Genomic DNA, 14735 nt, shown 5'->3' with positions numbered 1-14735 from the left:
GGAGCAGTTTGGACCTACTCAGTACCGGTACACCATGTAGGAGCAGTTTGGACCTACTCAGTACCGATACACCATGTAGGAGCAGTTTGGACCTACTCAGTACTGGTACACCATGTAGGAGCAGTTTGGACCTACTCAGTACTGTTACACCATGTAGGAGCAGTTTGGACCTACTCAGTACTGGTACACCATGTAGGAGCAGTTTGGACCTACTCAGTACTGGTACACCATGTAGGAGCAGTTTGGACCTACTCAGTACTGGTACACCATGTAGGAGCAGTTTGGACCTACTCAGTACTGGTACACCATGTAGGAGCAGGTTGGACCTACTCAGTACTGGTACACCATGTAGGAGCAGTTTGGACCTAGCTGCCTTAGTATGGTTGGTTGTTTTAAATTCTCACTCATTAAAGATATTCATTAATCAACACATGCTTCTCTTTGTACGTCTCAATATAATATTATTTAATGAAATAAATGAAAAAATCTACTTTTTTGTCTCAAAATAAAATGAACATTTCCCTTGACTGTGTTACCCTTCCCACCCAGCAGATGGCGATGTGCCTGTTTCAGGCTATGCTGCCAGTGTGACGTATAATCTAGTGGACGGGACGCTTCTTCAACAACAACAGCTAGTCAATCACCTCCGTCGCTTCATAGCCAAAAAAACATTGAAGCTCTTTAAACTCTTTCGGTGTATATTAGCCACTGTGTTTTAAACACACTTGTCGTATCTACTTGCTAGTTACCCTATTTAATATTTACGTTGTTGTTAGTCAGCTAGCTGGCTGGGTAAATTAGCAGTAGCCTAGTCACTAATGCTAACTGGCTATCTAGCTAACATCCCCGACCATGAGCTCACTAAGCTACTCTCCTCCTGCTAAAGAAGAGGAGGTCTGCTGGACGGAGAAAGAAGCTCTAGTGAAAGAGGAGGAGGATGTTACAATACAAAAACAAGTAGAGGGTGAAGCTGTTACCGTGAAAGAAGAAGAGAAAGACGTTAAATTGACCGAAGATGAAGAAGCTTTTAGAGTGAAAGAGGAGGAGGATGTTACAGTGAAAGAGGAGGAAGACACGAAAGTGGAGGATGCAGTTTTTGGAGTGAAGGAGGAGGGGGAGATTACTGTCACATTGGAAGAAGAAGAAGAAGAAGAGACTGGAGATCTGATAAACAACAGTGAGTAATATCTTAAAAACAGGGGCACAAATTCTGCAGTTGTTGAACCGATGTGTGGTTTTAAAGGGCCATTCTAATTAAGGTCTACACTTTAATCGGTTGTTCTGTAGGAATTGTTAAATCTACAAAGAGTGGGGGGCGGCCAACAAAACGTTAATGGACCAAGTCTATATTTGTTCAGGGCACATACAGTCTACCCCCCCTCTTGGATTTAATCACATTTTGTGTTACAAAATGGGGTTAAATTGGATCTAATTGTATTTTTTTGTCAACGATCTACACAAAATACTCTGTCAAAGTGGAAACTCTTTTGTTGTTGTTGTTGTGATTTAATGAAAAACTAAACACTTATATACCTTGATTAGATGAGGGCACTTCCACCGTAACGGAATTGCGCTGAGACTCAGATGTTTCACCTAGAATGTATGCTTAACAGAAAAAGTTTAACGTTTCACAGTGGATTTATTATCTACTAAAAGCTAAGACGTGTTTTTAATTCTAGTGCTGCTCTGCACACACAAGCGTGTTAGCTAGCTAGCTAACGTTAGCTCTGGTCCAACGTCAAGCCACCAAAGACTTTCAAAGTTCCTCCATAGAAGCCGCTCCTCTGTAGGTATAATTCTGTGGGCCTAATTCAGATAATACATGTAATAACAAGGTGCCCAGCGCTTCAAGCCAAGCTTCCTCCATCCTCTCTCGCTCTCTCCCCACCTGCAAAGTTTCAGTCGCATCTCGCGGCCTACACTGGTCTGTCCATAGTGACTGGCAGCACATTGTGTGTCTTTCATTGGGGTTAAACCATGCTCTAAACTATGCTCTTAACGACTTTCCCATACAGATGAAATAGCTTACCTGCTCCATAGCAAGCTGCTCTATCCACACTGATTGGTGAATACATTTTATGTCGAGCTAAATGTATAAAAATATGTATATTTTAGAGGTTTGAAAAGTAACCGAAAGAAAATATATACACATTTTTGGGGGGTTCGAACCGGTTCAGAACTTTATTTTGCTGGTCAGTTCAGTAGAACGGAATGAACAAAAAAATTGTTTTCTTCAGAATGGAACTACTACGAAATCGGTAGTATTTCTTTTTTTGGCCAGAAAATTGAATGCTCATTTCTCTACGATAAACCACCTCCAACGTCGTTTTAGAGAATTTGGCAGTACATCCAACCGGCCTCACAACCGCATACAACCGTAACCACGCCAGCCCAGGACCTCCACATCCAGCTTCTTTACCTGTGGGATCGTCTGAGACCAGCCACCCGGACAGCTGATGAAACCGTGGGATTGCACAACCCAAAAATTTCTGCACAAACTGTCAGAAACCGTCTCAGGGAAGCTCATCTGCGTGCTCGTCATCCTCACCAGGGTCTTGACCTGACTGCAGTTCAGCGTCGTAACCTACTTCAGTGGGCAAAAGCTCATCTTCACTGGCCACTGGCACGCTGGAGAAGTGTGCTGTTCACGGATAAATTCCAGGTTTCAACTGTACCGGGAAGATGGCAGACAGTGTAGCGTGTATGGTGTCGTTTGGGCGAGCGGTTTGCTGATGTCATGGAATTGCATTTTATCAATGGCAATTTGAATGCACAGCGATACCGTGACAAGATCCTGAGGCCCATTGTCGTGCCATTCATCTGCCGCCATCACCTCATGTTTCAGCATGATTATGCACGGCCCCATGTCGCAAGGATCACATTTTACAGCACAACAGAGTCATATCTTAAGTGAAAGACGAACAGTGACTCCATGATTCATGCCTTCTGGGAGCGCTATAAAGTCCAAAAGTTATGGGCGGAGTTAGATAGTTGTCTGTCAGAAGTTTTACAATATAAATTAACTTTTTATCCGTCTGTCTTCATATTTCAAGACATGGCATACAGGGGTGCGGTGAGACACCCAATGAGCTAGACCGTAATTTTCTCGTCAATCGTTTGGAAATAACTTTTGCTTAACTGGAATTCAAATGACCCTCCATCGTTAAGACAGTGGATGAATCAAATGACCCTCCATTGTTAAGACAGTGGATGAATCAAATGACCCTCCATCGTTAAGACAGTGGATGAATCAAATGACCCTCCATCGTTAAGACAGTGGATGAATCAAATGACCCTCCATCGTTAAGACAGTGGATGAGTCAAATGACCCTCCATCGTTAAGACAGTGGATGAATCAAATGACCCTCCATCGTTAAGACAGTGGATGAGTCAAATGACCCTCCATCGTTAAGACAGTGGATGAATCAAATGACCCTCCATCGTTAAGACAGTGGATGAATCAAATGACCCTCCATCGTTAAGACAGTGGATGAATCAAATGACCCTCCATCGTTAAGACAGTGGATGATTCAAATGACCCTACATCGTTAAGACAGTGGATGAATCAAATGACCCTCCATCGTTAAGACAGTGGATGAATCAAATGCATTATTATCTAAATATTGAACAAAATGTGGGCTACACAGAGAGAAACAAAATAGTTCAATTTGAAGCCATATGGCATAAAATATTACAAGCACTGGAGATATTCAAAGGATGAGGAAGGAGAGAAAATCAGATTGAGAGCCAGACAGGATGGGTGGATATGGTGGGAACATGTGGGTCTGAGCAGGTGATGTCATTAATGTTTGTAGAAATAATGTAGTAAATGTTAAGTTGTCTATTGTCTTTGTCTAAGTAAGTCGTTGTAGTCAGAAAAAGACAATAAAATATTTCCAAAACATAAAGTATATATTTAAAAAAATATCCCAAGTAGAGAGATTCACGGGTCCAAAACGTAGGACCCGTTCCGAAATGGATCCGTGGCTTTCCGACCCGATATGCATAAATACCATTTTTAAAAAACAGAGACCCGTTCTGAATGGACCCGAGGACAGTAAAACGCACGTGAGAAACAGACCCAAACAGACCCGTGGTGGTTCGGAACCGAGAGACCCATTCAGATCAGAGAGTAGAAAGAGGGGATTTTGCAGGTTTTCCTACTTACAAAGCATGTAGAGGTCTGTAATTTTTATCATAGGTACACTTCAACTGTGAGAGACGGAATCTAAAACAAAAATCCAGAAAATCACATTGTATGATTTTTAAGTAATTAATTTGCATTTTATTGCATGACATAAGTATTTGATACATCATAAAAGCAGAACTTAATAGATCATCCAGATGGTCATTGGCAAACTTCAGACGGGCCTGGACATGCGCTGGCTTGAGCAGGGGGATCTTGCGTGCGCTGCAGGATTTTAATCCATGACGGCGTAGTGTGTTACTAATGGATTTCTTTGAGACTGTGGTCCCAGCTCTCTTCAGGTCATTGACCAGGTCCTGCCGAGTAGTTCTGGGCTGATCCCTCTCCTTCCTCATGATCATTGATGCCCCACGAGGTGAGATCTTGCATGGAGCCCCAGACCGAGGGTGATTGACCGTCATCTTGAACTTCTTCCATTTTCTAATAATTGCGCCAACAGTTGTTGCCTTCTCACCAAGCTGCTTGCCTATTGTCCTGTAGCCCATCCCAGCCTTGTGCAGGTCTACAATTTTATCCCTGATGTCCTTACACAGCTCTCTGGTCTTGGCCATTGTAGAGAGGTTGGAGTCTGTTTGATTGAGTGTGTGGACAGGTGTCTGTTATACAGGTAACGAGTTCAAACAGGTGCAGTTAATACAGGTAATGAGTGGAGAACAGGAGGGCTTCTTAAAGAAAAACGAACAGGTCTGTGAGAGCCGGAATTCTTACTGGTTGGTAGGTGATCAAATACTTATGTCATGCAATAAAATGCAAACGAATTACTTAAAAATCATACAATGTGATTTTATGGATTTTTGTTTTAGATTCCGTCTCTCACAGTTGAAGTGTACCTATGATAAAAATGACAGACTTCTACATGCTTTGTAAGTAGGAAAACCTGCAAAATCGGCTTGTTCTCCCCACTGTACGTGTTTTTAAAAACAGCCTATAACAAATTAGAAAAACATATATATTTGTTGTTTCGATGTGTAGCATATTCAAAGCTTTACAGTCTATTGTTTTATTCGTTTTTTTACTTTCCTAAAATAACAATTGTCCACCTCACAGTTCAGATAGGCTACTACTGCTATACAGATATAGGCGTATAGAAGGAGGCTAATTAGCCCAGTTCATATAGACTACTACCGCTCTACAGATACAGTGGGGAAAAAAAGTATTTAGTCAGCCACCAATTGTGCAAGTTCTCCCACTTAAAAAGATGAGAGAGGCCTGTAATTTTCATCATAGGTACACGTCAAATATGAGAGACAAATTGTGGAAAAAAATTCCAGAAAATCACATTGTAGGATTTTTAAGGAATTTATTTGCAAATTATGGTGGAAAATAAGTATTTGGTCACCTACAAACAAGCAAGATTTCTGGCTCTCACAGACCTGTAACTTCTTCTTTAAGAGGCTCCTATGTCCTCCACTCGTTACCTGTATTAATGGCACCTGTTTGAACTTGTTATCAGTATAAAAGACACCTGTCCACAACCTCAAACAGTCACACTCCAAACTCCACTATGGCCAAGACCAAAGAGCTGTCAAAGGACACCAGAAACAAAATTGTAGACCTGCACCAGGCTGGGAAGACTGAATCTGCAATAGGTAAGCAGCTTGGTTTGAAGAAATCAACTGTGGGAGCAATTATTAGGAAATGGAAGGCATACAAGACCACTGATAATCTCCCTCGATCTGGGGCTCCACGCAAGATCTCACCCCGTGGGGTCAAAATGATCACAAGACCGGTGAGCAAAAATCCCAGAACCACACGGGGGGACCTAGTGAATGACCTGCAGAGAGCTGGGACCAAAGTAACAAAGCCTACCATCAGTAACACACTACGCCGCCAGGGACTTAAATCCTGCAGTGCCAGACGTGTCCCCCTGCTTAAGCCAGTACATGTCCAGGCCCGTGCTAGAGTGCATTTGGATGATCCAGAAGAGGATTGGGAGAATGTCATATGGTCAGATGAAACCAAAATATAACTTTTTGGTCAAAACTCAACTCGTCGTGTTTCGAGGACAAAGAATGCTGAGTTGCATCCAAAGAACACCATACCTACTGTGAAGCATGGGGGTGGAAACATCATGCTTTGGGGCTGTTTTTCTGCAAAGGGACCAGGACGACTGATCCGTGTAAAGGAAAGAATGAATGGGGCCATGTATCATGAGATTTTGAGTGAAAACCTCCTTCCATCAGCAAGGGCATTGAAGATGAAACGTGGCTGGGTCTTTCAGTATGACAATGATCCCAAACACACCGCCCGGGCAACGAAGGAGTGGCTTCGTAAGAAGCATTTCAAGGTCCTGGAATGGCCTAGCCAGTCTCCAGATCTCAACCCCATAGAAAATCTTTGGAGGGAGTTGAAAGTCCGTGTTGCCCAGCGACAGCCCCAAAACATCACGCTCTAGAGGAGATCTGCATGGAGAAAGGGCCAAAATACCTTGTGTGAAAACCTTGTGAAGACTTACAGAAAACGTTTGACCTGTGTCATTGCCAACAAAGGGTATATAACAAAGTATTGAGAAACTTTTGTTATTGACCAAATACTTATTTTCCACCATAATTTGCAAATAAATTCATAAAAAATCCTACAATGTGATTTTCTGGATTTTTTTTCCTCATTTTGTCTGTCATAGTTGACGTGTACCTATGATGAAAATTACAGGCCTCTCTCATCTTTTTAAGTGGGAGAACTTTCACAATTGGTGGCTGACTAAATACTTTTTTTCCCCACTGTATAGGCGTATAGAAGGAGGCTAATTAGCCCAGTTCAGATAGGCTACTACTGCTATATATATATAGGCGTATAGAAGGAGGCTAATTAGCCCAGTTCAGATAGGCTACTACTGCTCTACAGATATAGGCGTATAGAAGGAGGCTAATTAGCCCAGTTCAGATAGGCTACTACCGCTATACAGATATAGGCCTATAGAAGGAGGCTAATTAGCCCAGTTCAGATAGGCTACTACTGCTATACAGATATAGGCGTATAGAAGGAGGCTAATTAGCCCAGTTCAGATAGGCTACTACCGCTATACAGATATAGGCGTATAGAAGGAGGCTAATTAGCCCAGTTCAGATAGGCTACTACTGCTATACAGATATAGGCGTATAGAAGGAGGCTAATTAGCCCAGTTCAGATAGGCTACTACCGCTATACAGATATAGGCCTATAGAAGGAGGCTAATTAGCCCAGTTCAGATAGGCTACTACCGCTATACAGATATAGGCCTATAGAAGGAGGCTAATTAGCACAGTTCAGATGGGCTACTACTGCTAAACAGATATAGGCCTATAGAAGGAGGCTAATTAGCCCAGTTCAGATGGGCTACTACTGCTCTACAGATATAGGCGTATAGAAGGAGGCTAATTAGCCCAGTTCAGATAGGCTACTACTGCTCTACAGATATAGGCGTATAGAAGGAGGCTAATTAGCCCAGTTCAGATAGGCTACTACTGCTATACAGATATAGGCCTATAGAAGGAGGCTAATTAGCCCAGTTCAGATAGGCTACTACTGCTAAACAGATATAGGCCTATAGAAGGAGGCTAATTAGCACAGTTCAGATGGGCTACTACTGCTAAACAGATATAGGCCTATAGAAGGAGGCTAATTAGCACAGTTCAGATAGGCTACTACTGCTATACAGATATAGGCCTATAGAAGGAGGCTAATTAGCCCAGTTCAGATAGGCTACTACTGCTATACAGATATAGGCGTATAGAAGGAGGCTAATTAGCCCAGTTCAGATAGGCTACTACTGCTCTACAGATATAGGCGTATAGAAGGAGGCTAATTAGCCCAGTTCAGATAGGCTACTACTGCTCTACAGATATAGGCGTATAGAAGGAGGCTAATTAGCCCAGTTCAGATAGGCTACTACTGCTATACAGATATAGGCCTATAGAAGGAGGCTAATTAGCCCAGTTCAGATAGGCTACTACTGCTAAACAGATATAGGCCTATAGAAGGAGGCTAATTAGCCCAGTTCAGATAGGCTACTACTGCTATACAGATATAGGTGTATAGAAGGAGGCTAATTAGCCCAGTTCAGATAGGCTACTACTGCTATACAGATATAGGCCTATAGAAGGAGGCTAATTAGCACAGTTCAGATAGGCTACTACTGCTATACCGATATAGGCGTATAGAAGGAGGCTTATTCGTACATTTTCGATCAAGAATATATATATTTTTTAAAAGCATTATATTGTTATATTAAAGGAGTAACTCTGGTAGGCCTGAAACACTCTTCCTCACCTCAAGTTCAACTGTCGGAGTCAGTTGGAACGCTAAGCCCAATAAATAATAATAATATACTAATATATAATAATAATAATAATAGCCAAACCTTAACAAAAGTTTATTTACTTTATTTGGGTGAAATCAAACGAAGGCCTAAGTCAAGCCATTGTTTATGGGGAAAATATGACCAGGTTATTTTATATTGCGGCATTCAATTAAGTTTAGCATCTCTGCCTTTTTCTGTTTCCGTGGTTTACGTGTGAGTAACCCCATAGGCCTACTGGTAATTCTATTAAATTTAATTATTACATTCAAACACAACAGTTAATTAGTTCATTCTATTAAATTGAATTATTAAATTCAAACACAACAGTTAATTAGTTCATTCTATTAAATTGAATTATTAAATTCAAACACAACAGTTAATTAGTTAATTATATTAAATTGAATTATTCAATTCAAACACAACAGTAACGTAATAAGGCCAAAGAAAATGGCTCAACAGAATAAAACAAAACACTTGTTGCATAGCCTATTTAAAGAACTGGTTTAAACCTTCACACAAGTTTTGAACAGGCTTATATTGTGAAAATTACCAACAAAGGTTAGTGCCTACCGTACCCAACAAATGACAGCAATAGGCTACTGCTATTTATTTTACAACAGGCATGTTTTTTACCTATCTCTAACTAAATATAGCACAAAATTAAAAAGACAGTTCGAACTTAATTTAGCCAACGAAAAATGTTCAACAAAATGAATCAAAACCCTTTTTGCATCATAAAGAACTGGTTTATGACTGAAATGAATACATATCACAATATCATGGTGGGAAACCATTATAAAACACTGGCAGTAATATCAGGAATGGAACTATTCAGATTCTGGAACTATTCAGATTCTGGAACTATTTAGATTCTGGAACTATTTAGATTCTGGAACTATTTAGATTCTGGAATTATTTAGATTCTGGAACTATTCATATTCTGGAACTATTCCGATTCTGGAACTATTTAGATTCTGGAACTATTCCGATTCTGGAACTATTCATATTCTGGAACTATTCCGATTCTGGAACTATTTAGATTCTGGAACTATTTAGATTCTGGAACTATTCCGATTCTGGAACTATTCCGATTCTGGAACTATTCTGATTCTGGAACTATTTAGATTCTGGAACTATTACGATTCTGGAACTATTACGATTCTGGAACTATTCCGATTCTGGAACTATTAATATTCTTGAACTATTCCAATTCTGGAACTATTCAGATTCTGGAACTATACATATTCTGGAACTATTCCGATTCTGGAACTATTCATATTCTGGAAATATACAGATTCTGGAACTATACAGATTCTGGAACTATACAGATTCTGGAACTATTTAGATTCTGGAACTATTTAGATTCTGGAACTATACAGATTCTGGAACTATACAGATTCTGGAACTATTTAGATTCTGGAACTATTTAGATTCTGGAACTATTTAGATTCTGGAACTATACAGATTCTGGAACTATACAGATTCTGGAACTATTTAGATTCTGGAACTATTTAGATTCTGGAACTATTTAGATTCTGGAACTATACAGATTCTGGAACTATACAGATTCTGGAACTATTCAGATTCTGGATCTATTCAGATTCTGGAACTATTCAGATTCTGGAACTATTCAGATTATGGAACTATTTAGTTTCTGGAACTATACAGATTCTGGAACTATTCAGATTCTGGATCTATACAGATTCTGGAACTATACAGATTCTGGAACTATACAGATTCTGGATCTATACAGATTCTGGAACTATTCAGATTCTGGAACTATACAGATTCTGGAACTATACAGATTCTGGAACTATACAGATTCTGGAACTATTCAGATTCTGGATCTATTCAGATTCTGGAACTATTCAGATTCTGGAACTATTCAGATTATGGAACTATTTAGTTTCTGGAACTATACAGATTCTGGAACTATTCAGATTCTGGATCTATACAGATTCTGGACCTATACAGATTCTGGAACTATTCAGATTCTGGAACTATTCAGATTCTGGAACTATTTAGATTCTGGAACTATACAGATTCTGGAACTATTTAGATTCTGGGGAATTATATCAAATGAAATTCAACACGTGGACTGTTTCAACTTATTTCTGAAGTCTCCAAAAAAACAAACATTTCAATTTATTATACTAAAAATGTCAAGGGTTTGTCACACAGTTCCTTAACTGTTTAATGGTAAAGCAAGCATTTATCCAGGTAAGCATTGACAGATTCCAATGGCAAACATAAAGATGGCAGAATTCAGATATGACGTCATTGTTTTTTTCCACTGAGTTTGTAAACTACAATTCAATGTGCCAATAAATCAGCACAATAATCTTTTTTTACTTCTTTATTTTTGGGGCGTCTTGAAGCTAAAATAGTTAATGACGACACTAAAAAAGGAGTAACGTGGAGGAATGTACAATACGGCCAACTTAGCAAAAAAAGGAATTAGTGGTAAGTGCAGAGGGCTGCCATCTCTATGCGTCTCCGCCATTGATATTGATGGTATAAAGGTACAAATATTATGAAAATTATAAAAATCTTGAAATCAGTCATGACAAATAAAGGGACATTCCGTATACAAATAAACAGTTTCCGTCCAACGTTATACACAATAAGCATTTATATAAAATGTTTCTAGTAGTCCTGTTTACGGACTGATGGCTGATTCTGATAAATGCAGAAAATTGCCTTTTCAAAATAAAACCTCTACCACAGCGAGCATGTTATTTTTGTGAAGCATATTTTATTCTGAGTTCAGACATAGCTCAGTTGGTAGAGCATGGCGTTTGCAACGCCAGGGTTGTGGGTTCGATTCCCACGGGGGGCCAGTGACTACAATGTAAATAACGTTTTTATGTGAAATTGACTTCTAAGACAATTTACATTGTTGTTCCCAACTCACTTCATTCACGCTAAACAGGGAGGCTCGCTTGGCTGGTGCTGGATCACATGATCAAATACATCACTGGATCTATCACCTGTTCTAATCACTGTTCAACTGAAGACCCATCTTAACTTAACCCCTTATGTACCATTCTAGCCCCATCTTAACTTAACCCCTTATGTACCATTCTAGCCCCATCTTAACTTAACCCCTTATGTACCATTCTAGCCCCATCTTATCTTAACCCCTTATGTACCATTCTAGCCCCATCTTAACTTAACCCCTTATGTACCATTCTAGACCCATCTTAACTTAACCCCTTATGTACCATTCTAGCCCCATCTTAACTTAACCCCTTATGTACCATTCTAGCCCCATCTTAACTTAACCCCTTATGTACCATTCTAGACCCATCTTAACTTAACCCCTTATGTACCATTCTAGCCCCATCTTAACTTAACCCCTTATGTACCATTCTATACCCATCTTAACTTAACCCCTTATGTACCATTCTAGCCCCATCTTAACTTAACCCCTTATGTACCATTCTAGACCCATCTTAACTTAACCCCTTATGTACCATTCTAGCCCCATCTTAACTTAACCCCTTATGTACCATTCTAGCCCCATCTTAACTTAACCCCTTATGTACCATTCTAGCCCCATCTTATCTTAACCCCTTATGTACCATTCTAGCCCCATCTTAACTTAACCCCTTATGTACCATTCTAGACCCATCTTAACTTAACCCCTTATGTACCATTCTAGCCCCATCTTATCTTAACCCCTTATGTACCATTCTAGACCCATCTTAACTTAACCCCTTATGTACCATTCTAGCCCCATCTTAACTTAACCCCTTATGTACCATTCTAGACCCATCTTAACTTAACCCATTATGTACCATTCTAGACCCATCTTAACTTAACCCATTATGTACCAATCTAGACCCATCTTAAATTAACCCCTTATGTACCATTCTAGCCCCATCTTAACTTAACCCCTTATGTACCATTCTAGACCCATCTTAACTTAACCCATTATGTACCATTCTAGACCCATCTTAAATTAACCCCTTATGTACCATTCTAGACCCATCTTAAATTAACCCCTTATGTGCCATTCTAGCCCCATCTTAAATTAACCCCTTATGTACCATTCTAGCCCCACCTTAACTTAACCCCTTATGTACCATTCTAGACCCATCTTAACTTAACCCTTATGTACCATTCTAGCCCCATCTTAACTTAACCCCTTATGTACCATTCTAGACCCATCTTAAATTAACCCCCTTATGTACCATTCTAGCCCCATCTTAACTTAACCCCTTATTTACCATTCTAGACCCATCTTACAGGGATTACCCATGAATCATGACTATCAACCAATCAGCATCCAAGATCCACATTTACGGTTTTATAATGAGGGGTCTAGTCTGGATTAAACCTCATAGGAAGAAGAGCAGGAGATTTCATTTAGATATCTCTCTGTTTAACTAAATACTCTGTCTTTGGCAGGAGAGCGACCAGACTCTCATTCTGACAGACGCAAGAAGAGTTCTTCGGGGGAACCAGACCCAGAGACGGCCAAACCAGTGAGACGACACCACTGCTCCCAGTGTAGTTTGAGTTTTAAGTGGTTATGGAAGCTTATACAGCATGAGGGGACACACACATGGGAGAAACCACACCCCTGCTCCCAGTGTGGAAAGAGATTTACCCTGTTAGGGAACCTGAAAAAGCATAAAGGAATACACACAGGAGAAAAGCCTTTCCAATGTTCCCAGTGTGGAAAGAGATTTTCACGATCAGAGCACCTAAAATCACATGGTAGCACACACACTGGGGAGAAACCACACCCCTGCTCCCAGTGTGGAAAGAGATTTACCCTGTTAGGGAACCTGAAAAAGCATAAAGGAATACACACAGGAGAAAAGCCTTTCCAATGTTCCCAGTGTGGAAAAAGATTTTCACGATCACAGGAACTAAAATCACATGAGAGGACACACACGGGGGATAAACCACACCATTGCTCCCATTGTGGAAAGGGTTTTACCCAGTTAGGGTGCCTGAACAAACATAAGAGAATACACTCTGGAGAAAAGCCTTACCACTGCGCCCAGTGTGGAAAGCGTTTTACCCAGTTAGGGAGCCTGAACAACCATAAAATAATACACACAGAAGAAAAGCCTTTCCAATGTTCCCAGTGTGGAAAGAGATTTTCACGATCACATTACCTAAAATCACATGAGAGGACGCACACGGGGGAGAAACCGCACCACTGCTCCCATTGTGAAAAGAGTTTTACCCAGTTAGGAAGCCTGAACAAACATAAGAAGAGAATCCACTCTGGAGAGAAATCTTAACATACTTTCCTGGACAGAGGACCTTAAATCACATGACAGAATAGAGAGGCTGTGTTCTGACTTATTTATTTATTTTTAAATGAAATCACATTGTTTATGATATTGTCCCCTGTAGCTCAGTTGGTAGAGCATGGCGCTTGCAACGCCAGGGTTGTGGGTTATTTTCCCACGGGGGGGCCAGTATGAAAATGTATTGACTCACTAACTGTAAGGCTCTGGATAAGAGCATCTGCTAAAATGACTAAAATGTAAAACATTTGAAATCTTACTCAGAAATAGGCTTACTTTTGTTTGGATTTTTTCCTCTCGAGACATGATCACGTCTAAAATCAAATTACAATTTTAAAAAGTTTAATTTGGATTGATGGAATGCAAGTACTGAATGAACCCTCAGATGTTCATTATATGATTTGGATATTTAAAACATGTAAATGATTAAATTGATGAATCCAATGTGTATTTCTTGATTTTAACCTTGAAACCTCTTTAAGTTAGTTATTGTGTTTCGTTGACTTCATCTGTGTTCTAGTTTTCAAGCTAAAGATGGATGGAAACTACTGTGTTCTGACTTGTGTTTTTTATCTTTATTTTTAGTAATGAAATCATGTTTATATGAAAAATAGCCTTTTACTTTTGTTTTAGTTTCCTCTCAAGAATGTCTAAAATCAATTTACTATTTTTATTAATAATTTGGATTGATAGAATACAAGTACTGTATGAACCGTCAGATGGTCATTAGATGATTCTATTATTATAGAGCTCTGATCAGCCTATAAACATGACATTATCTATTATTATAGAGCTCTGATCAGCCTAAAACATGACATTATCTATTATTATAGAGCTCTGATCAGCCTATAAACATGACATTATCTATTATTATAGAGCTCTGCTCAGCCTATAAACATGACATTATCTATTATTATAGAGCTCTGCTCAGCCTAAAACATGACATTATCTATTATTATAGAGCTCTGATCAGCCTATA

General features: G+C 39.7%; 2 protein-coding genes across 2 annotated transcripts in view; both read left to right on the top strand.

The window, feature by feature from the left end:
* LOC311124275 (uncharacterized protein) overlaps window positions 1-14735 on the top strand; it is a gene marked incomplete at its 5' end in the record, with an annotated part of 339652 nt that overhangs the window by 321803 nt on the left and 3114 nt on the right. The gene's annotated exons all lie outside the window — the stretch shown is intronic.
* Window positions 605-14276, top strand: LOC311124294 (uncharacterized protein). Its single transcript, XM_084198462.1, has 2 exons — window positions 605-1177; window positions 12900-14276. Exons 1-2 carry the CDS (start codon window positions 853-855, stop codon window positions 13745-13747), a joined length of 1173 nt encoding a protein of 390 aa, XP_084054588.1. The 5' UTR covers window positions 605-852; the 3' UTR covers window positions 13748-14276.

The sequence above is a fragment of the Coregonus lavaretus genome (genome assembly GCF_964263955.1).
Source record: "Coregonus lavaretus genome assembly, contig: HAP1_SCAFFOLD_69, whole genome shotgun sequence".
NCBI lineage: Eukaryota > Metazoa > Chordata > Actinopteri > Salmoniformes > Salmonidae > Coregonus > Coregonus lavaretus.
Note: the sequence above shows the minus strand (reverse complement) of the source record. Positions and strands in the feature narration are given on the sequence as shown.

Bases quoted from the DNA above. Each gene is read 5' to 3' on its own strand.
- LOC311124294 (XM_084198462.1), top strand. From the start codon at position 853: ATGAGCTCACTAAGCTACTCTCCTCCTGCTAAAGAAGAGGAGGTCTGC. The intron at 1,178-12,899 runs GTGAGTAATATC...TGTCTTTGGCAG, and splicing joins TGGAGATCTGATAAACAACA to GAGAGCGACCAGACTCTCAT.